This window comes from Pipistrellus hanaki (assembly GCF_964339955.1).
Source record: "Pipistrellus hanaki genome assembly, chromosome: 5".
Taxonomy (NCBI): domain Eukaryota; kingdom Metazoa; phylum Chordata; class Mammalia; order Chiroptera; family Vespertilionidae; genus Pipistrellus; species Pipistrellus hanaki.
In genome coordinates, this window is record NC_140507.1 from 56,586,203 (window position 1) to 56,609,448 (window position 23,246).

Here is a 23,246-nt window from a genome sequence, read left to right on the forward strand (position 1 = left end):
TTTCTGTAATATAGTTTATATCACATTTGGTCTCCATGATATGCAATTAATTTTAGTGCACTATTTGTGAAGACATCAGCATGAATCCATTGTAAGTAAAATCCTTTGTAAAATAATCATGTGAAGATTTTAGAAGGATTGCAATTACTTTTGAAAAAAATCATACCAAGCAATTATTTTTATTAATGGTGATGTTCCCACTATTCTTATGGTTATAATATGGGATATATGAAAAATATGTAATTCATTACTACTTTAATAAACTTATACTTTAGTTGGGAAGATGAAATTTGAAAGATTAAGACTTTAAGATATAAAATGCAAATACATAACATATTATCTATACTAAGTACTCTAAAAGAAGAAATAAATGAATAGCTGAAAAATAACTACTTTTGAGAGAATACAAGTATGAGCCTAGTTGCATTATAAACAGAATTAAGAAAAAATGTAAATACACACACACATACTAATAAATTTCTTCAAAACAAACCCAAATATTATTAAGATATTTCCAATTAAAAATGTGCTATAGTATTTTGGAGCTACATTAGTGGCCCGTGCACAAAGTTCGTACATGGGGGTGGTGGGTTCCCTAAGCCCAGCCTGCATGCTCTCCAATTGGGGACACCTTGGAGGATGTTTGACTGCTGGTTAAGGCCCGACCCCTGTGGGATCCGGCCTAAAACAGCGATCGGACATCCATCTCACAATCTGGGACGGCTGGCTCCTAACCACTCACCTGCCTGCCTGCCTGATCATTCCTAACTGCCTCTGCCTGCCTGGCTGATTGCCCCAACATCTTTGCCTGCCTGCCTGATCGCGCCTTTGCCTGTCTGCCTGATGCCCCTAACTGCCCTCCCTTGCTGGCCTGATCTCACCCACAAATGCTTTCCCCTGCCGGCCTGATCTTGTCCCCAATTGCCTCTGCCTGCCTGATCACCCCTAACTACCCTCCATTGCTGGTCTGATATCACCCCCAACTGCCTCCCCTGCCAGCCCGATCTCCTATAACAGCCTCTGCCTTAGCCCCCACCACCATGGCTTTGTCCAGAAGGAAGTCAGATGTCCAGAAGATGGCCAGTCGACTCGGTCTAATTAGCATATTACCCTTTTAGTAGTATAAATAGATTATATAGGAAAGAATTGCCTAAAGTAGGGTGGGGAGGGTACCCTTTTTCATCAGGAGGAGATGCTCTTGGAAGACAAAATAATAATAATAATAATCCCTATATCTGGACTGATAGCCAGCCATGTGCACTATACTGCCAAACTTGTCATTAAAAAAACTGAACCACTTTCCTACAACTTACACCAAACAGCTGTTGCCCTTAAAGCCCCTACTCATTCCCCACCTTAGATTCTTCCTTCGCAGTTCACCCAGATTAAGTTCTGATTGGTTGGTTTCTATGCTAGTCATCATCTCAGGGCCTATCAATGGGCCTGATCAGAGAGGCAGGGCTGATCAGCAGCCCCAGCTGAGGCCCAAGAGGTGCATCTGCTGTTCAGGCCCCAAACAAGAGAGAGGAAAGGGCTAGTCAACAGCTGCCACCTAGGCTACAAAAGTCAGTGCTGGGTCACCACTCCAACTCAGCACTGACTTCCAGTTGGTCGAGCCTTCAGTCATTTTGGATGTTATGACCCTGGGTTTTTATATATTAGGATATATGTGTTTAAGTGCAAAATTCAGCACAGTCTAGCCCTTTGATTTGGGTAAGTCATTTCATCTTCCTGTGCCTCATGTTCAAAACCTATGAAATTCTCAATATAGGGATGTATTATGAGGATTAAAGCTAAGATATATTTAAGCACTGGAGCCAGTGAGAGCTATCATGTGTTTCTATGTACCTTATAGAACAAATGACTTAGACATAGGCATTAATTATATTCTTATTAAATTTTATACAGACAAAATGTTTCTAACTTATCATGAAAATAGCCTATTTTTTTCCTTGCATAAATTTAAACTATACAACTATTTACAAAGTATGGCATCTCTTAGATATCAACTTCTAAACATTAATAAAATAAATGATTTGTTTTCCATATATTGCTTTGAAAATAACTTAGTTCTTTTGTTACAGGTGATAACTGCAAGGCCACTGAATACAGCAAGATGAAAAGCATGCTTTTAGATTTACAAAAGCAAAAATATATTACACAAGAAAATGAAAACCCTAATGATGATGACATATCTCGGAAGAAGTTGTTGGTAGATCAAATGTTTAAATATTTTGATGCTGACAGTAATGGACTTATAGATATGAATGAACTAACTCAGGTATGATTAATGATTTAAGTTGATTTAAATATAGCATATACAATGTTTTTACATTTATGTGGACTTCTTTTATATTAATAAAGTGTATAATCTATATTAGTTGAGATGTGAGTATGCAATATTTTGAAAGTAAAATTTGACTACTCTATAAGTAATGTTAATATCAAGCAACTTTATGTCATCTTTTACAGTTAAAAAAATGAGGGTTTTATACCTTAAATACATAAAGGAATTACCAGTTCTCTATTTTATAGAATTTATAAGATATCTTCAGGTATATTCTGGAGTCTTTGTAATGTTTAATTTTCCATAGCCAACAAAACCTTGTTTATTCAGTATTCAGTGGAACTATTGACCAGCAATTGAGCACCTCTATAACATAATGTAAATAAATGACTGAAGATAATATTGAATTATGGACATACTGCAGTACTTTTTCATTAATCAAGGCTCAATTATAATATATTTAATTTGTATTTAATATTAAGTCCATATTATTAAATTTCATTTCTTAGAAATTTGTTGCTTAAATGATACCTGTAAAAGAAAATTTGTTATTAAAGAGAATATACTAATAAAAGTTCTTTATGTGAGCCATTTGAAAAAAATAGAAATATTTTTACATTTGTATCACTGAGACTGATAGGATATTATTTGCTTTGAAAATAACTTTTTCTTTAAAGAATATAAACTGGTCCTGGATAGTATTGGAAATGTAGAAGAAGGGTTATACAATTTCTCCAGAAATGAATACAGGTTTCCAGAAGTAATAGAGAGAAAAAGCTAATATAGGGTGTCTAGAAAAATGATGATAACACTTAGGAATTTTGCTGACTTATCACGTTAGTTTATCTTCAGGTATACTGGTATCTTGCTGCTGTGTATAGCAGTTAGTATAGTTTTCAAAAAGAAATCAATAGTATATTTCCATAACATTATGTCATTCATCCATTATGTTTAATTACATGGCTTATTTTTTAAAAATCTGACATTATAGAATATTGGTCTTATCATGAAAGTATTTCTAAGCTTTGGAATATGCAACTTAGTTTAGAGACTTAATATTAAAGTGACCTCGTGAGCAAGTTGACTATAGTTCTTGTCATTGCAGTTAATTAAAATATATATCATTTTCATTATCTTTTTAAATTCAGCCTACATTTATTGAGTAGTCATTAAGTCCCAGGTACTAGGATTAAAGCAACTGAACTCTGGAATTTTAGGGTAAAATTAGAAAACTTTTAATTAAACCCTTTGTATTGTTATATACCCAGGATGAAACACTTTAGAATTTTATATTTATACTAATTAGATAGAACAAGATAATTATATTAAAATGAATGCCTAATTAAGGCATGCCATCTTGACCTATATGTGTCTGATATATTGGAAAATTGTGGTTTGGTTTTGTACTTATTTCTTACTTTAATAATATTTTTAGTTTTAATAACCTTTTTACCACTGTAATCATTGGATTGAGTACAAAATATGATCTGACCAAATCCTGTTATTATCATAATACCCTCATCTAATTCCAAAAGGGAAATTCCTAGTCATTACAGAGTGGCAGTGGCAGCCTGAATCTTTACATGTTTGAAATGCCTACTAAATTCAAGTTTGTATTAGTTTCCTAAGGTGGCCATAACAAAATACAGCAAACTGGGTGACTAAAACAACCTCTCTCTCAGTTTCTCTAAGTCCAAAACCGAGGTTGGCAGGGCCATGCTCCCTCTGAAGCCTCTGGCAGGAGGATTTCCCCTGCTTCTTTCAGCTTCTGGGAGGACCAGGCATGCTGGTCTCCACTTCCATAGTCCCATTGCTTTCTCTGTGTGCCTGTCTTCACATCATCTTACCTCTTTTTATCCAGTCATATTGGATAAGGGCCACCTCTACTTCAGCATGACATCATCTTAAGTTATGTAATTATATCTTTAACAACTCTATTCAAACAAGGTTACTTTTTGAGGTATTGGGGTTAGGACTTTTATAAATATTTTGGAAGGACACAATTTCAATAGGTTTAATAATAAAGTTCATCTGATCTAAAGTTTACTTTAGTTTTTTTTACCTTTGATTGGAACTTGCTTTATGTCTGAAAAATGTCCTTCTAATTCATCTGAAAGCTGTGATGTGAGAGCAGAGATTATCTGCAGAATTCCATTGGTCTCTTGGCCACCTATGAAGTACTTACAAGCAAGAATCTAGAAAGGTAGTGTTACCGATTGAGGTTGCCAGTTGGGACCTCGGTTTAGTCTCATCAACCCAGAAAAGATTTTAAGGTCAATGAAAATGAAAGTAAAATGAAGTGGGGTTTATTGAAGATACACTCCAAATGAGGAGCAGGCTAGTCAAGACAGATAATGGCCCCAGAACTCCTGGTTTATATGAATAATTTTCTGGGCGGAGTCTTATTTATTTGCATTCAGGGATGATTGACAGAAAAGGGTTATGTAACTATATTTCTTCTGTGCATGCCCTTACCCATAATGCATACAGAAAAGCCCGCAGGGGGGAGGAGGCATCAAAATTGCAATGCAAATGTTATTATAATTAGTCCAGGACCCTAGAAATGTAGCTTTGAGATCATGTCATTTCCTTCTGAGCTTGTACCAAGAACAGGCTGGTTTTGCACCTACCTGTCTGTGGAAGTCTTCTGGCTGCTGGACTGCCCAGAGATAGGCAGTCTGAAGTCAGTGTGAGCCAGAGACCCCTGTTCAGGACCCCAAGGCAGGCCCCACCCCAGCCGCTCATGTCTAACTTCCTAACATTAATGTTTATTGACTTCCTTCTGTACACATCCCATACCACATAAGTCACTGTTTCCTTCAGCACTCTATCTTGGAAAGGTTAGTAGCTCATCTATCCACAATCAATTATGAAAAGAAATAAATTATAATAGACACTCTGGAGAAGATATAATAAATTTCTAGCTATTTATAGGATAATATTTACCCAATTATTTTTTGACTTGTGTATTTTTAAGTTGCAAATGCTTTTTAAGAACCTATATGTCATTTTGTAACAAACTTGAGGACAATGCACAAAACATATATGCCATGCACTAGGCAGGGCAGGGGTCCCTGGGCCTGGCCTGTGTCCTCTCACAGTATGGGAGCCCTCTGGGAATGTCTGACTGACTGACAGCTTAGGCCCGCTCACAGAGGGGAGTGGGCCTTCAGTCTGACTTCCTTAGTGCTGCCACTACCACCACTGTGCCTGCCAGCCATGAGCCCAGCTGTAGGAGCACACTGACCACCAGGTGGCAGCTCCTGTGTTGAGCACCTGCTCCCTGTTGGTCAGTGAGTGTCATAGCGACCAGTTGTTCTGCCATTTGGCCAATTTGCATATTACCCTTTTGTTAAATAGGATAATACATATAAACTTTACTCATAAACTTGGAAACATGTATCATAAATTAATATAAAATTTAAACATAATTTAATTTTGAGTTAAGAGGGAAAGGATCTTAATGGTGTCTATTAATAATTTACAAGCTATTATTAGCAGAAAATGTGACATGTAATATATGACACTGCCAGTGACAAGTAAAAATTAAAGATCATAATTTGGCTTTGAGGTTTTATAAATGCAGCATGAAAGCTGGATGCACATATTCAATTCTTGCTTCACATAATGAATACCTATTCTAGAGATGCTCTTGCAGATTTTCAAGTAAATTAGAATCTAGCTGAGAGAAAAAAGAAACAGTATATATAGAGGTAAGATCTTTAGTATCATAGTTAACAAATTGCCGTACCAAGAAAATAATTGCTAAAATAAACCAATGAGTTTTAGAAATAGTTCCAGTCCATCTACCTATTCACCATTCCAGCTTGATGGGACTGTTGATACTGAACATTGAGTCTTCCAGTGTGAGGGTGATTTTTGTATGTTGGAAATACCCAACAATAAAATGTAAATTTATCACAAAATGAAATTTTGAACTCTCAAACGACCTGCATTTTTATGACAAAATTTATTTAGCACACTTATAGATTTTTCATTTACAATTGAGAACCTGGAAGAGTTTAAATAGGTAATAACAGAAGAGAAATAAAAAAAAGATTAAGATGCAATATGCATCTTGATATTTTTTATAATTATGGCATAGTGGTTAAGAATGTTGATTATAATTTCTCTTTCTCAATAATTAACTTACAGAAAGAGAAATTTTTTAAATATCCCATTTTTAATTGCAACAAAAAAATTAAAATACATTGAAAAAAACTTAACTAAGAATGAAAAAGATCTCTATTCAGAAAACTATCGGACATTAAAAAATAGAGAAAGACAAACAAATGGAAGAATATACTGTGTTCATGGATTGGTACAATCAGCATCATTAAAATGTCCATGCTACCCAAAGCAATCAATGCAATCCTCGTTAAATTCCAACAGCATATATCACAGAGTTACAACAAACTATCCAAAAATTCATATGGAATAAAGAAAGAATCCGAATAGCCACATCAATCCTGAGAAAGAAGAACAAAGTAGGAGGGATCTCAATACCAGATACCAAGCTACTCTACAAAGCCACTGTCCTCAAAACTTCCTGGTACTGGCACAAGTACAGACATATAGAACAATGGAACAGAACAGAGAACCCAGAAATTGACCCAAGCCAATATGCTCAATTAATATTTGACAAAGGAGGCAAGAGCATACAATGAAGTTAAGATAGTCTCTTCAATAATGATGTTGGGAAAATTGGATAGATACATGAAAAAGAATGAAACTTGACCACCAAATTACATCATACACAAAAATAAATTCAGCATGGATAAAGGACTTAAATGTAAGATGGGAAACCATAAAAATCTTAGAAGAAACCACAGGCAGCAAAATATCAGATATATGTGGTAGCAATATCTTTACCAATACAGCTCCTAGGGCTATGGAAATTAAGGAGAAAATAAATGGGACTACATCAAAATAAGTCTCTTCACACAAAATAAACCATCAACAAAACAATAAGAAAGCTAGCTGCATGGGAGAACATATATGCCAATGTTCTCTCTGATAAGGGTTTAAATCTCCAAAATTTATAGAGAACTCATACAACTTAACAAAAGGAAGATAAACAATCCAATAATAATAATAAAAAGAAAATGAGCGAAGTCCCTAATAGACACTTTTTGAAAGAAGACATACAGAAAACCAAGAGACATATGAAAACGCTCAAAGTCACTAATCCTCCCAGAGATGCAAATCAAAACCACAATGGAGTACCATCTCACACCTGTCAGAATGGCTATCAACAAATCAACAAAGGACAAGTGCTGGTGAGGATGTGGAGAAAAAGGAACCCTCCTGCACTGCTGGTGGGAATGCAAACTGTAGCCACTGTGGAAAATAGTATGGAGTTTCCTCAAAATATTAAAAATGAAACTCCTATTTGGCACAGTAATCTCACTTCTAGGAATATATCCCAAGGAATAAGAAAAAACAATCAGAAAGGATATATGTACCCCTATGTTCATAGCAGCACAATTTACAATAGCTAACATTTAGCAACAGTCTAAGTGCCCATCAGCAGATGAGTGGATTAAAATAGTGTTATATCTATACAATGAAATACTACAGTGATGTAAAAAAGAAGGAACTCATCATTTTCAACAGCATGGATGGATCTGGAGAACATTATGCTAAGTGAAATAAGCCAGTCAGAGAAAGATAAATATCACATGATCTCACTCATTTGTGGAATATAATGAACAAATTAAACTGATGAACAAAAATAGATCCAGAGACAGAGAAGCATAGAACTGGCTGTCAAACCTCAGAGAGAAAGTGGGGTGGGGGGTAGGATGGGATGGGGATGGAGTTAGGGGTGGGAGATGGGATAAGAGATCAACTAGCCCTAACCGGTTTGGCTCAGTGAGAAGAACATCCGACTGCAGACTGGAAGGTTCCAGATTTGATTCCCATCAAGGGCATGTACCTTGGTTGTGGGCACATCCCCCGTAGGGCGTGTGCAGGAGGCAGCTGAACTATGTTTCTCTCTCATTGATGTTTCTAACTCTTTATCCCTCTCCCTTCCTTTCTGTAAAAGAAAGAGATCAACTAAAGGGCTTTTATGCGTGCATATAAGCATTACCAATGGACACAGACACTAGGGATGTTGGGGCATGTGCTGGGGGTTGAGAGTGGCTGAATGAAAAAAAAAAAAAAGTAAGAGGTGAATGAAAAAAAAGTAATATTATAATAGCTATGTAAGGGTGCGGGGCGGGGGGGTAGCAGTACTTGAAATATCAGGGGACCACTCTATAAAGGATATGGATTGTCTAACAACTATGTTGTATACCTGAAACTAATACAGAATAATTTTGAATGTGAACTATAATTGGGGGCAAAAAGATGGAAAATTTTATGTTACACGTTTTTCATCACAATAAAAAATACATACATACATACATACATACATACATACATACCACAACTGGTGTCTCCCCTAAAGTCATATACATGACTAGTGTGGTCAGGCATGCAGCTCCATAATAGCACATTTGTGGTTTTAAGTAGATATAATATTTCTAAAATATATGAACTTGTAATGCCTGACAGGCTGGCATGTAGGAAAAGGTCATTGTAAAGAAGAGGTTAATGATCATTTGTTATGTAAAGGATCATAGAACTTCTCTGCATCATTTATTCACACAGCTATTGGAGTCACTAGGAATATTGAAATACTAAATAAAAGTGGGCAAAAATATTGTAAATTCAGAGCGTTATCCATTCTTAAATTATGGGGTGAGAATACAGGGAATCGTGTAGCTTAATGACCTTGGTTTCAAAGACTACAATCTATCTATCAATCATTCCTTCTACTTATCTATCATCTATCTGTCTATCTATCTATGTATCTATCTTCTATCTTCTATCTTGCTATCAATCAATCATCTGGTGAAGACTGGTTTAGATGAGGAAACAATCAAGAAATGCCAATAGGGAGGCATGCAGTTATTTATCATATTTCTTACACTGGGATGGAATGGATCTGAGAGGGAAATTATCCTCCATTTGTTAAAATGATTGGACAATTCGTTTTCTTAAGGAACTGCCAGGATCTTTTAAAGTCAATATGGTGAAGAATTTGGCAAAAGCTAATTTCCTGATCAGAAAACCAGTTTCCCAGAGGGCACTCTGATGGGTTTGAGTTGGAAAGTTATAGAGATCTGATCAGATTGGGAAATGTGTCCAGCCATATGAGGAAACTTGGATTTCATAGGGCTGTAGAGGTAAGCTAGGGTATGAAGCACAAACGAATTTGTCTAAATTTAGAGGAGAATGGATAACTATTTCTTGCATTATGGTCCTATAAATTTGATCCTCATGATAAGATGAGGTAATTCACAGGCTGACATCACTTACTGCAATGTCATCCTTAAGTTTGTTGGCACTATTAAAAGATAAACAAAGGCATATTAAAATTTTAAGAGTTTATTTGAATAAAGATTATCTCAAAACAGGCAGCCAAACTGGAAGTGGTTAGAAACACTTCACAGAGGGGAATTGGAGGAAAACTTTTATAGAAAAAGGCAAAATCAAACTAAGGAAATAATTGACTGGCTGTAGTTTAAACCAAGTGTCTGTTAATGATTGGATTTCCTTGGTTTTTTCATTTGATAACATTGAGGCATTTCTAAGCTTAGATTTTTGTTTGCTTATGTAGGCACCTCTGAATTAGAGCTGCCTCAATTTAATGGCCTTTAAAAAAAAAGAATATATATATATATATATATATATATATATATACATATATATATATATATATATTGACTTCAGAGAAGCAGGGCGAGGGAGAGAGAAAGAGAATAGCAATGGTGCAAGAGAGTCATTGATTGGCTGCCTCCTGCACGCTCCTTACAGGGGATCGAGCCAGCAATCCGGGCATGTGTCCTGACCAAGAATTTAACTGTGACCTCCTGACTCATAGATAGATGCTCAAGCACTGATCCACACTGGCCTGGCTAATGTCTGTGGGTTGAAATGTTACTGACAGCTTGGAAAATCTGCTCCTTACATCTCTCCTCATTTCATAAAATAATCACCTGTAGAACTTAAGTAAGCAAAGTCATTCTCTCATGATTCTGAGTTTAAATAAGCATCTGTATCAAGTATATTGATTTAGCTTTTTCTTCATTTAGATTCTGTCATCTTAATTAGCTGATTCACATTAGGATTGCATATGAGAATGAAATATTTCCCTAATGTGCGCAAATGGCAACTCTTTATTAAAATAATAAAAAGAACTACTTGTTCACAGGATTCAGATTATTATGTTATACATATTTGACTTAAAAAGTCATTTGCTCAATGACTACCATATGTGAATACATTTACAAAATTATATAAAAAGCAGGTATACATAAGACCAGATATGTTTAAGTATGAGCATGGCAATGGTGTTGCAATTTTCTCATGCATAACAATTTTATTTAAAAATTATTAGAAATGTTACATAGGGAGTAGACCCTTCATCTGTATTTTGAGTTTATAAAGCTTATCACATTTTTAGAGATTGTTTTAAAAGGTTCTGACGTCTAGTCAGCATATTTATTTAACACTATAAGGTTGGTAAGAATTGTTTTGTCTCATAGATACAAAGCTAATTTAGTGGGAACACATTGAATACAAATAAATAAGAACTTGTATGGATTAAAAAAAAAAAGAATAAGTGAGAACTTCCAGGAAATGCCCGGTAATTAATTCTATTTAAAGTTTTGAAAACGCATAAGCCAATCAAGTATTCAAAATAAGGCCACAGAAACCAGGGGTTTGACTTAGAAAAGCACTGGCAATGCCATTACTTAGGTCCTAGCAGCAAGGGGTATATATCCTTCCAAGTGCTAAAGATTTCAGAGTAATCACAGCAGCAACTAGGACTTAGAGAAAGGTAAAACCTGTAATTGTTTCTTTTGGTGCAGCTCAGGGCTACAATTAAAAACCAGTAGTTTCCATTGTATCTGGAAGCATAAGTAACTTGCTGGAAGTAGACTGTGGTCTAGAAATAAGTCCTTGCTAAGTCCAGGAAATGAATTTCAGGGACTCATGGCTTAGGGGGATTTGAGCTGGAATGGCAAGATTTAGTGGAAAGACATGCAGGGCATATGTGCCCCTCAAGAGGCTTCTGTGCTGCCTCATCCGTGACCAGGTAGTTCAGCTCTGTCTCCCGCAGGGAAAGAAGTTCCTGGCTGCAGGCTCCCCACGCCTGAGGAGGAGGGCCAGGGCCCGGAGATGCTGTGTCATTATTTCAGCATAAGCATCTGAAGCTTCAGTAGTCCAGCTTGGTCTCTGTTCCCCTAGCCGGCCTTCAGTGCTGTGCTTTGGCCTGGGCTGCTGCCACACCCAGGCCCGCATGCTGCTGTGGAGGGAATAGAAAGAGAAAGGGAGTGCGTGCCTCTAGCTTTTGTTAAGCTGTGATTTCATCTCCTTGGCTTGGGAGAGAGTAGGCTTTCCTTCAAACTATGGAATCTCCTTTCTAAATCTTCCAAGGGCTGTGCTGGATAGCCAATCCCTGTTCTGGATCTTCCATGGTCTCATGCCTTTATCCTATCCCTTCCTCTGCCCAGATTTTCCCAGGCTTGACCCCTCCCCTTTATAGTCACTGTTTTTGTGTGTGTTTTTTTAGCTCCTACTGTGCATGTCTCATAGTTCTGTTTGGTCCCCTGGATTCTACTGCTCAAGTGGTTAGTAGAAGGCTTCTTGGTGCCATCCTGGCTTTAATTGCACATGCCTCAGCAGAGGAATCTCCCATCTTGCCCCACTGGGGTGGCTGCAAAGCTGCCACTTCCTACTTTGGCTTAGAGTCTGATTCTATCTTCTCCCTTCCTTTGTTAATAACTAACTGCCTAGGCTAATGCTAACTAATTTCAAATGTTTTTTAAATGCTGTTCATAATATGCAAAAGACAACTGAAAAATTAACATTATGATTTTTAGTTATAAACATTATTTGTAGCATCCTTTCTTTAACATGTCAAGGTGGATTTAAGGTTTTGGCAAGCATTTTTAGAGAACCCCTATGAGTTGTATAGGTCTTAAAAATAAAATAATTTCCTTCTCAGCAGAGTTTTAATAATGTTATCACTTTAGCTAGTATTTCAAAATAATTAATATTGGCCCTATATTATTTTTTAATGTTTTCTAATATGTTAGGCATGTTAGAAAACCTAACAGATAATGTAAAAATTAATTACTTTCATTTAGTCCTTTTCTTTTAATATGTCTATTATAGAATGATATCAATTACATATGATTAAATAATTATAATTAAAATAATAACTATTTATCCATCCTTTCACCTTTTTTATTTTGGAAGCACTGTTGAAAATTAATTATCTTGTTATTTAATTTTTAAAAAAATATATTTTATTGATTTGTACAGAGGAAGGGAGAGAGATAGAGAGTTAGAAACATCGATGAGAGAGTCATCGATCAGCTGCCTCTTGCACACCCCCCACTGGGGATATGCCCGCAACCAAGGTACATGCCCCTGACCGGAATCGAACCCGGGACCCTTCAGTCCCCAAGCCGACGCTCTATCCATTGAGCCAAACCGGTCTCGGCTTGTTTATTTAATTTTTTGATTACATGTTCCCACTCATCCTCTTTATAATATTATCTTAATGGAGGCAGAGACTATAATTATTTTCCTTTTTTCTAAAAGATGAAACCAGGTAGCTATTTCTGTTATATATATTGTTGAAATTATTACAGATATTCCTTTTCTGCCCCATTGGTCCTCTCCAGTCTTGCTGCACTATAGTCTGTGTCCATGGGTTATGCATCTATGCATTTATGTTCTTTGATTAATCTCTTCCTGACCCTTCTCCCACTTCCCTCTGAGATTTACCAGTCTGTTCCATGCTTCCATGTCTCTTGATGCATTTTGTTCATCAGTTTACTGTGTTCAGTACATTCCACATATAAGTGAGATTAAATGACAAGTGCTGGCAAGGATATGAGATTAAAGAAACCCTAGTATATTGTTGGTGGGAATAGTGACTAGTGTAGCCACTATGGAAACAATATGGAGTTTCCTCAAAAAATTAAAAATGGATCTCCCATTTGATTCAGTGATCCTACTTCTAGTAGTATATCCTAAGAATCCCAAATCACCATTCATTCAGAAAGACTATATGCACCCCTGACCTGGTATCAAATCAGCAACCTTTTAGTGCATATGATGGCAACCAATCAACTAACACTGGCCAGAGTTGTTTTATCTCTTAGGAGTATCCGTATCATAATCTTGGATTTCCAAGTCATGCCATATGTCCAAAAATCTAATGCATACATTTCTCTATAGCAGGGAGACAATTTTCTATACCCACCTCTGACTCTTTCTATTCTTTCCAGTTTTATTTTTAGATAACTTATCATCATCTGACAAACTCTATGTTAAACATGTATATTTCTTTGATTCCCATTTACTGGAATATAAATCTCACATGGGAGGGGTTTTTGTATGTCTTTCTGTTGATTGTTTTCTGGAACTAGAGCAGTGTCTAACACATAGTGGACAGTCAAAAATAATCCGTTGAATGGATGATGGAATAAATGAATGGAAATGAATACCAAGGACAATAGTTTATTTTGCAGAGGGATAGTTTTTCTTTTTCTTTTTGAATTTTCTGTTTTGTAATGAAAAGTATATAGTACCAAAATATTGAGTCATCTCTGAGTTATTATAATTTGACAGTACTATTATGTTGATACTAAATGCAACCCCTCTTTGAATGTTGTGTGCCTGAGCTCCTTTGGTGACATACATTCAAGCTCTAGTTGTTGGGGGGGGATGCAGTATAAAATATTTTCAATTTTGCAATCTTAAAGATTTCATCAAAACACTGGCAAGTTTAGGAAACATCTTCACTATTCTACAATATAAAACATAAAATTATGAGTGGTCAACTAGGGATCATCACAGATACCTAAATGACAAAATAGTCAACGACTCTAGTCTTATCATGAATTATTAGTTCAAAAATAATTAACATGTGTGCTTTTGAGGAGCCCAGAATGGGAAGTTATTGAAGCATGTGCCAAACAGAAAATGAAAGAAGTTCAGGGAATTATCAAAGTCCTACCAGTTTGGATCCCCTGTGTCAAAAAATGTTTAATGTATTGCGATGTGCCAGTGAAAGAAATCTGCTTGGATTTTCTATCATGCTTTCTTCCCAATAGTCAAATACCCATCACTTCAAGGCTATTAAAATTCTGGATATATAAAGCAATTATTTCATGCTTTTGAAAGCTCATAGGAAAGTATCTCCCTCATTTAAAACACCCCAGGCTATAACAAAGTCCCATCAGGAAACATACAGGAGAAAAAAACATATGAAGAAGTATATTTTAAGGAGGTTATTTCATTGAGCAAAAATGGAATAAATGAGGAAAGCACATATTTAAAACATTGATGAGTGAGGAATGAATCACTTCTCTCTGTGCATGGACATGGCCCAGTAGAGATGAACAGGGTTTTTAGAAAGCTAGACCATGAGCTTTCCTAGTACCCTCCTGTTAGGGCATAAATAGATTATTTGGGACTAGCTATAATTTTAAGGAATATTAATTATGCTCTGTTAACCATGATTGTTGTGTTCTGACTAGAGAAAGTACATTCTAACTTGATTAACAGTTCTATGTCCTGGGACATAGGAACTAACATCACAATGCAGTCCATCCTCCTTTCCAGACAATTACCTATTATTATGGAAAGATTTACAACCTCCTGGCTGAAACAATCTAGTCCTGGAGGTGCCTGCACTTTTCAATTCTCCCACCCTGCAACCTGCATTGCCAGTAGTTTGTGAAGGTTATACTGTGCCTACTTCCTCATGCCTGTGATTTTACTTTCCCACAATCTTTTTTTGTCCTCTTACCCAATAAAAGCAGTTCGCTTATGGGGAGGGGTAGAGTAGTAGACTTTTGTGGATGACCTGCTTCTCTCCCACCCTGCTGGCAGTATTGAAATAAAGGCTCATTTATGATTCAATCCTGTCTCGGCTTAATTGGCTCAAGTAGTGACAGACAGCCCGCACCCCTTGGTTGCATGCTCATTAAACTAGTATGCCCAGTTTAAGCTCCATAATCATGATCAATCAAGATCAAGCTAGAGCCAGCATTCAGGAAAAAAGGTAAACGTTTGTTCTCTTTGTCTAATATGTGATTTAATTAGAATAAAATATTAAAAGAGAAATGAGATAGGAAATGATGAAAGATTTCCCCTCACCTTTCTTTTCCGTCTTCATCTCATTACATGTAGTATGAGAATAAAAGCCACTGAAAATATTATTAAAATACCTGACCAAACCCTGGTGTCATTGCATCCCAAAATGTCCATGATAACATCACAGAACTTTAGGAAGAACATGGTGAGGTAAGATCAAAGACACTGAATCCCCTCCTACCCAAGGAAAGTCCTTTTCCATGATCTAACAAATAACAGATGGAGAATGACTGAGAGCTCTGTTGCTTTCTAAGTAGAAAAGCAGTATTTGCTTTCTCATTGGGCTCATAGGAGAGATGGCTAAAGCCATTAGGTAGTTTTGTTCATCTTCCAGCTGGCCTGTACTCAAGTGTAGAGTTTAATACCTGCTATCAATAATACATATTTCTACGGACCTATTAAGGCAGATATACAATATGTTTTGCCTTTCTCCTCCTTCCCCCTCAAAGGCAGGAAATATGAGCTTAACCAATGAAATTTGAATACAATGTATAAGGATAGAGAAGGCATTATGTTGTCAAAGTTATATTTGGCAGTGAATATGTTGTCATTGCATATTATCCCTCAGGTGGCTAAAGATGGGGCTGGATGCTCTAGTCACTCACATGTAAGCCCCATCCTCAGAGCTGCTTCTACAGCTTATACACACTCATACCTAAGTGAACTTTTCAGATATAAGTGTTCTAAAATGGGTGAAAAATAGCTCAATGGCACCCAAGAATCTTTAGAAAGTAGAATCACAAATCTACCATCGATATACAAAGAAAATTGAAAACATATTGCTCTCCCAAAGAAAATAGTACATTGTGAATGCATAACCATAAAATGCTCAAGCTGGTGTGAAAATCTGCAGTGAATTATTTGAATAAGAAGCACAATATATATATAAAAGTCATATCTTAACTTTAAATGATTATTTTTTACAGTGAAAATTATATGTTGTCTTGCCTCTGACCATATACATGCATATATGTATGTGTGCATGCATGCTTGTGTGTAATGTTTATTACAACCACGGGATACAGATGATACTATCTTCAATGTCTAACTGAGGGTTGGTTAAGTAATTTGCCAGAAACTATAGAGCTGCTAAGTGGCATTGGCAGGACCTGAATCCAGAGCTAGCAGACTTCGTAGCCTGTATTTTTTCTGATTACACTATTTAACCTTTAAAAAACATGCACGGTGATGCACTGCTCCAAGCAATCTGAACTATTGCCTCCCTGTCTGTGGAATATGGAAGCCCATGGAGCAGCTATGCAGCTACCCGGAATGAATAGGAATGTTTGAAAAATCTTGGGGAGCTCCTTTATATGACAGGCAATAGTCGAAATCAGTGGAGTATAAAAAGCCTCCAGCCTCAGTCCCTAGGACAGAGCACAGAGTAGAAAAGCAGTTGTATGATTTTCCTCACCCGCCCACGCTTGGATAGATTTTCATCATCAGTTGGTGCATTAATTCTATCTGGCTCCTGGAAACAGTCATTTGCTTAATAGCTCCTTTGTGACCAAAGGAGTTAATGCACAATCCCAAATGGCTGCACTTCCAGCAGGGAGGAGTTTAGGCAGAGGAGAAAAGAAAGTCTGACTTCATTTTTCACAAATAATACAAGGACAAAAGTTGGGACAAAGGATTTCACTTGTTCTGTTGGAAAAGAGCCCTGTTTTATTTTGACACAGGTCACTGAGACATAGGAGGTAATTTTCATGTGGAGGTATTTTCTTGAATAAATGGGACAAAGTAAAAAGGTAAAATACAAAATAACCTTTTAATGTTCAGATTTTTCTGTGTCCTACTGTGAGAATTTTGTATTAGAAAGTTCAGACTGAATTCCAAGTATCTATCTTAACTTTATCACTTTATATCTTTGAGGTAGTTAAAGATAATTGTCCGGTAACTGAAAACCAGATTTTTTTTTTTAGATCCAATTCTTTGCGGAACTGCACACTTAAAATGACCTATTGGTTGATTATTACATACAATTAATAATACTATAGAAATGTTAAGACACAGATATAATTGTGTGGTAATTGTCTTGTCAGGTGATAAAGCAGGAAGAACTTCGCAAGGATAATTCAGATTGTACTTTGTATGATCTACTGAAATACGATGATTTTAACTCTGACAAGCACCTGGCTCTGGAAGAATTTTATAGAATATTCCGTGAGTATAAAATTCATTCTCTAATCCCTCTTTGTTTTTTTCTGTTTTTTTTTTTTCCTTCTGTTTATTTACACAAAAGTGCATGTTTGTTTGGTCTCAGAATACTAGCTGTGCCTTAAGAAAAGTCATATAATTGAATAATTTACGTGTTTGGCTATATTGAAGTATATGTAAAAGCTAAGGAGCTTCGTAGTTCTAAAATAAAGAGCTGGAAATATACAATAACCCTGATTCTTGTTTAAGATATTAATTACACAAGGAAGCTTTTAAGGCTATTTCAGGATAGGGGTACTTGACCAGTTGAACAAAAAACAGTTTGATTATTTGCACACTGACTTTATTTTTATTTTATTGGGAAACCAACATAGATGAATAGAGCTTTTCACATATTTTTAAAATTTAATGTATTGGGGTGACATCTCTAATAATAAAAGTGTAATATGCAAATTGATAGAAGGACTGAACAGCAGAACTACTGTCTGGACGACCTTCCAAATGACTATACTATGACATGCACTGGTTGCAGGAAAGTCAAGGTGAGTGCAATGTGATTGGTTGGAGGGCCTTGTCATTACCCCAAGATTGCCTTGCAGAGGGAGGCCCAGGCCACTGCCAGTGACTCTGTGATGGGTGTGCAGGGCTGACAAGTTATAGCCCTTCAGAGGGAGGCCCAATGCCTGCAACCAATGTCTTGACCAGAATTGAACCTGGGACCCTTCATTCCACGGGCCAAAGCTCTATCCAGTGCCAGTTAGGGCACCCTTTCTTTGTTTTGATTTTTGTTGTTGTTTTTTGCTACAAAAAACTTTATTATTCCCTTTTGGTCCAATGTATGGGAGAGGGCTCCACAGTGCTTAAAAGGATGGCTAGTGATTTCAGAGAGAGGCTCAGGAAAAAGCCAGACACCAGGGGATGCAGAGGGGCCCATCTGGGCTCCAAAGGCTCTTATTTGTGCATGAGGGTGAACCTTTTGATATACTTGCTCGGCCCAGCCTAAGGGCTGGCCAGCCTGCAGATGTTAGTCAGGTGATTGCCCATCTTCTTAATGGGTTTCACCTCCACACTGAGGAAGTGGTTCTTCAAGAAGTCACAGAGATGAGGGCCTCCATGGGTAGAACCCAGAGCCTGCAGCTCCAAAAGGGCCTGGTGACTTCCATGGCTTCCTGATTTTGCCCCAATCATCTTGGGCAGGATTCAGCAGGAAGAGAATGTGGCCACCACACTGGTTTTGCATTTTTAAGAGATGCTCAGTGCCATGGAGCTGCTTCTCCTCCAACTTGAGGAAGTAGTGGCTCACATCCTCCTCTAGACCAGTGGTTGTTACCTTCCTAATGCCACGACCCTTAATACAGTTCCTCATGTTGTGGTGACCCCAACCATAAAATTATTTTTGTTGCTACTTCATAACTGTAATCTGTAATGTTGCTACTGTTATGAATCGTAATATATAAATATCTGTGTTTTCCATGGTCTTAGACGACCCCTGTGAAAGGGTCATTTGACCCCCAAAGGGGTTGTGACCCACAGGTTGGGAACCACTACTCTAGAGCTACACCTCATAGTTGAAATAGAAGCCCAGAAAGAGGTAGTTGTAGGAGTCCCACAGATGTAGGTTGGCCAGGCGGTTGATGGCAGTCTCTACCTCTGTGGAATAATCCTGAGGAATTTGGGAGCTCATGGTTATTTGGCAATAAGAAGTTAAGGTAAAAAAACAGAAACAAAAACAAAAACAAAAATACAGCTGGGCTGGTCTCTGAAGCTAGATGGCTGAGGTGGTTCCAAAAGTGGTGACTGGAGAAGATACTAGAAGGTGGTCAGAGGCTGGGAAAAGGGGTGTTCCTGGGTCTGTTCCATCCAAACACTGTTGAGGCAAGAGACAGATCTGGGACCATCAAGGACTCTGTCCCCTTTTCCCTTTGGCAATCACCAAACTGTTGTTTATGTCTATGAGATTCTATTTTTCTTATTTGCTCATTGGTTGATTACAGTTTTATGTCCCACATATGAATGGAATCAAATGGTTCTTAACTTTTTCTCTCTGACAGGTTATTTTGTTTAGCATAATATTCTCAAGGTTCATCCATTTGTAGCAAATGACAGTATTTCATCTTTTAAGACTGAGTAGTATCCCATTGTATATATGTACCACATCTTTATTATATAATTAATACACACATACACACACACACACACACACACACGCACACACACACACACACACACACACACACACACATTGCTTTCCAAATGTATCATATATATATTTCCCAAAAGGCAGAAAGTAGAATTTGTACTTTATATAAAAATATTTTTAAAATTAGGCTTCTGCCATCTATCAACAGCCTGATATTGAGAAATTACTTATGTCTCTGAAAACCCATAGAAATAAGGATAATAATTACTTATCCTATATAATAAAAAGCTAATATTCTAAGTGTCTGGTTGCCTGGTCATTTGTTCAACCAATCAAAGCGTAATATGCTAATGACATTCTAAGGCTGCTCAACCGTTCACTATGACATGCACTGACCACCAGGGGGCAGTCAACCAGTCAACCAGTTGCTATGATGTGCATTGACCACCAGGGGGCAGATGCTCCAATTGGTAAGTTAGCTTGCTGCTGGGCCAATCAGGACTGAGTGAGATGGGCTGGACACGCCCTGGAGCCTTCCCCCAGTCCCTCCCAGGCTGGCCAACCTCCTGTGTCCTCAGCCCTGATTGTGCACCAGTGGGGGCCCCTTGGCCTGGTCTGTGCCCTCTCACAATCTGGGTTGAGGGACTCTCCCACCCAAGTGTACAAATTTCAGGCCTCTAGTCATATAATAACTTTATATTAATAGAGTGAATTATATTTTATGTAATACTATATACTATCAAATTAATAGTTGTGAAACAGTTGCACATTACAAACTTTAAGGCAAGATATCACTAATGTTTTTCAGTTTTAATTAACTTGAATTTCCACTATAAATGACAAGGCAGAATATGAGAGGAGATGACCCAGTAAACAGTTATCCTTTAACATTGTTCTAAAGGCTAGACTACATTTTACATAAAACAACAAAGCAGTCTATTTAGTCCACGTTTATGTGAATAAACTTAAACATAGAAAACTAATTATGAAGTCTATATACTAGTATTTTCTATTAATCTTCACAGTGTAGTAAATATTTTTTTGTGTGCTCAGGGTGGCAGGGAGAAGATATGGCTCATCAGGGGAGAAATTATAAATAATAAATATAATAAATATTATATTATATTATATTATATTATATTATATTATATTATATTATATTTATTATATTATAAATATAATAAATATAATAAATATAATAAATAAATATAATAAATATAATAAATATAATAAATATATAATATAATATAATATAATATAATATAATATAATATAATATAATATACATCTTACCTAATAATAGACTGACATGTAAATTGACTGTACCTCTGTTACACCACCAATCAGTAGTGATATGCAAATTAACCCAATAAAGATGCAGTTAATTTGCATGCACAGGCATGGAGTGAAGGGCTGGATGCTTGCTTCATTGCCAAGGCGATGACACAGGCATTCTGCCCCAGCCCTGGTTTCTCAGGGCCTCTGGGCAGTGTGGGAATGTAGGGCTGGAGCCCAAAGAGGCAGCTCCTGGGCCTGAGTGGAAAGGGGCTGGGCTGGAGTAGAAAGGTGATGTCAGCAGCCAGAAATAGGAAAGCCCCATTCTAGTACGAATCTTTGTGCATCAGGCTCCCAATAATATAATATAATTATATGATATATATCATATATTAAGCAAGGTAGAAGGGGATAGATGTCATAGAGAGGCCTGCAAAAGATATTAACTGAATTGAGAATATAATCTCCAGCTTTGGGAATCAAGGAGATTTATGAAGATGGTAGCAATTGAGTTAGTCTGCAGGATGAATGGATTTGGACTTTGGGAGATGAGAGATGGGAAATAGACACAAAGAATAACATAAATAAAAGCTGAAGCACATGACATACCAGTGTATTTACAGTAACTAGTCCAACTGCAAGATCTGCTTAAGATCTAAAATTCTACATTAATGTATAAATTATTATTACTATTATATACTTATTAAGCATTCAGTCTAATCTGTCAACTCCTGTAAACCACCCCTCTATGAAAATACATGAATATGATTAAATAACAGTAGTTGAAAGAGGTAGCAATAGCAGAAAATATTTTAATTCATAATTCATCAAGCCTCTATAAGATAAGATAATCAAATGTATATATTTGCGTAAGGTTTTTTATTCAAAATTTACTTATTGTTGATGGTGGAATGGTGGAGCTGGAAACTAAAAAAAAAAAAAATACACATACACAATTAAAATGAGTGTGAATAATACGTTATTTTTATGACAGCACAGCTAAGACTGAAAAATGATCCCTGGCAATATCAGGAAATAAGTATCTAGCCTAGAATATTGCTGTTTGTACCTATCATGAGAAAAAGTAATACTGTTTAGGGGGATATGGTTTGAAGTTTCTAAGGAAGGCAAGGTATTCAGTATATTGTTCAGGTAAATCAAATTCTGCAATTCAGAAACCTGAATCCCCAGTAAAAGTGCTCAATAGAGAAATAGCAAAATGTTGTTAAAAAGGAGCCAGGATGTCCTAGGGAACTATTGATTTGGATTGAAAACTGTCGGACTTTGTTAACTATTTAGAGGTAACATGGTTACCATTTTATGGAATTTTTAGTAAATGCAGTGAATTTAATGAATATTGTAATGATTCTGCCATTAGGTCAAATTTCTGTGTAACATAAAGGGTCTACATTTTTTAATATTCTGAGTAACAAAGATATTAGGTAATGAAACTAGTAATCAGCAATCATATTATGAGCCTTTTTGTTGGATAATCACAAAACTGTCTTTTAACAATGATAAAATGATGTTCACATACTTATTTAGGAAAGACGATGTTTTTTAAGTAATGCTGGAGTTATATGAGATATCTTAATATTCCTGTGATCTCACTAAGCAGTTTTTTAGAAAGCTATTACATTTTCAGTTTTATATCCTTGTTTAAACTGATTATGAAGCTATATAATGACCCGTTAGAGATAGCAAAACTAACTTGTCCTTATTAACAAAAGTGTATTTTACTTAAATTTGAATAGAATATATATTTCTATTTCTTTCATTCCATCTGTTATAGCACTTGACAAGTAAAACCACATTGTGAAGGTCAGTGACAGGCTTTATATAAAGACATGATTTTAAAAAGTCACTCTATTATAAAATCTAGGTAGTACCCTGAATAAAAAACGTGTAACAATAGTGAGAAAGCAATCTATTCAGAAATTATATATTAAATACCTATGTGTGTAGAGTATTGTGGTAGTTAAAGTAACTTGAAAAGATAAAATTCCTTTCCCTTAGGAATATATCATGTTAGGCAGATAGTGATAAAAACGACAGATATAGGAAGAGTAAAGAGTAATCTTCTTTTTCATCCAGAATGCATTCTCCCAGACAGTTCCTAAAAAGAGATGAGGCCAGTATATTATAGTTAAGAAATGC

At 36.4% G+C, this 23,246-nt stretch overlaps 1 protein-coding gene across 1 annotated transcript in view; it reads left to right on the top strand.

Annotated features, from left to right (window-relative positions):
- Positions 1-23,246, top strand: part of FSTL5 (follistatin like 5) — a 541,528-nt gene that overhangs the window by 266,461 nt on the left and 251,821 nt on the right. Inside the window, exons 5-6 of the mRNA XM_084884381.1 lie at positions 2,085-2,281; positions 17,560-17,680. Of these exons, the coding sequence (XP_084740507.1) occupies positions 2,085-2,281; positions 17,560-17,680 (318 nt within the window). The remainder of the gene's footprint in view (positions 1-2,084; positions 2,282-17,559; positions 17,681-23,246) is intronic.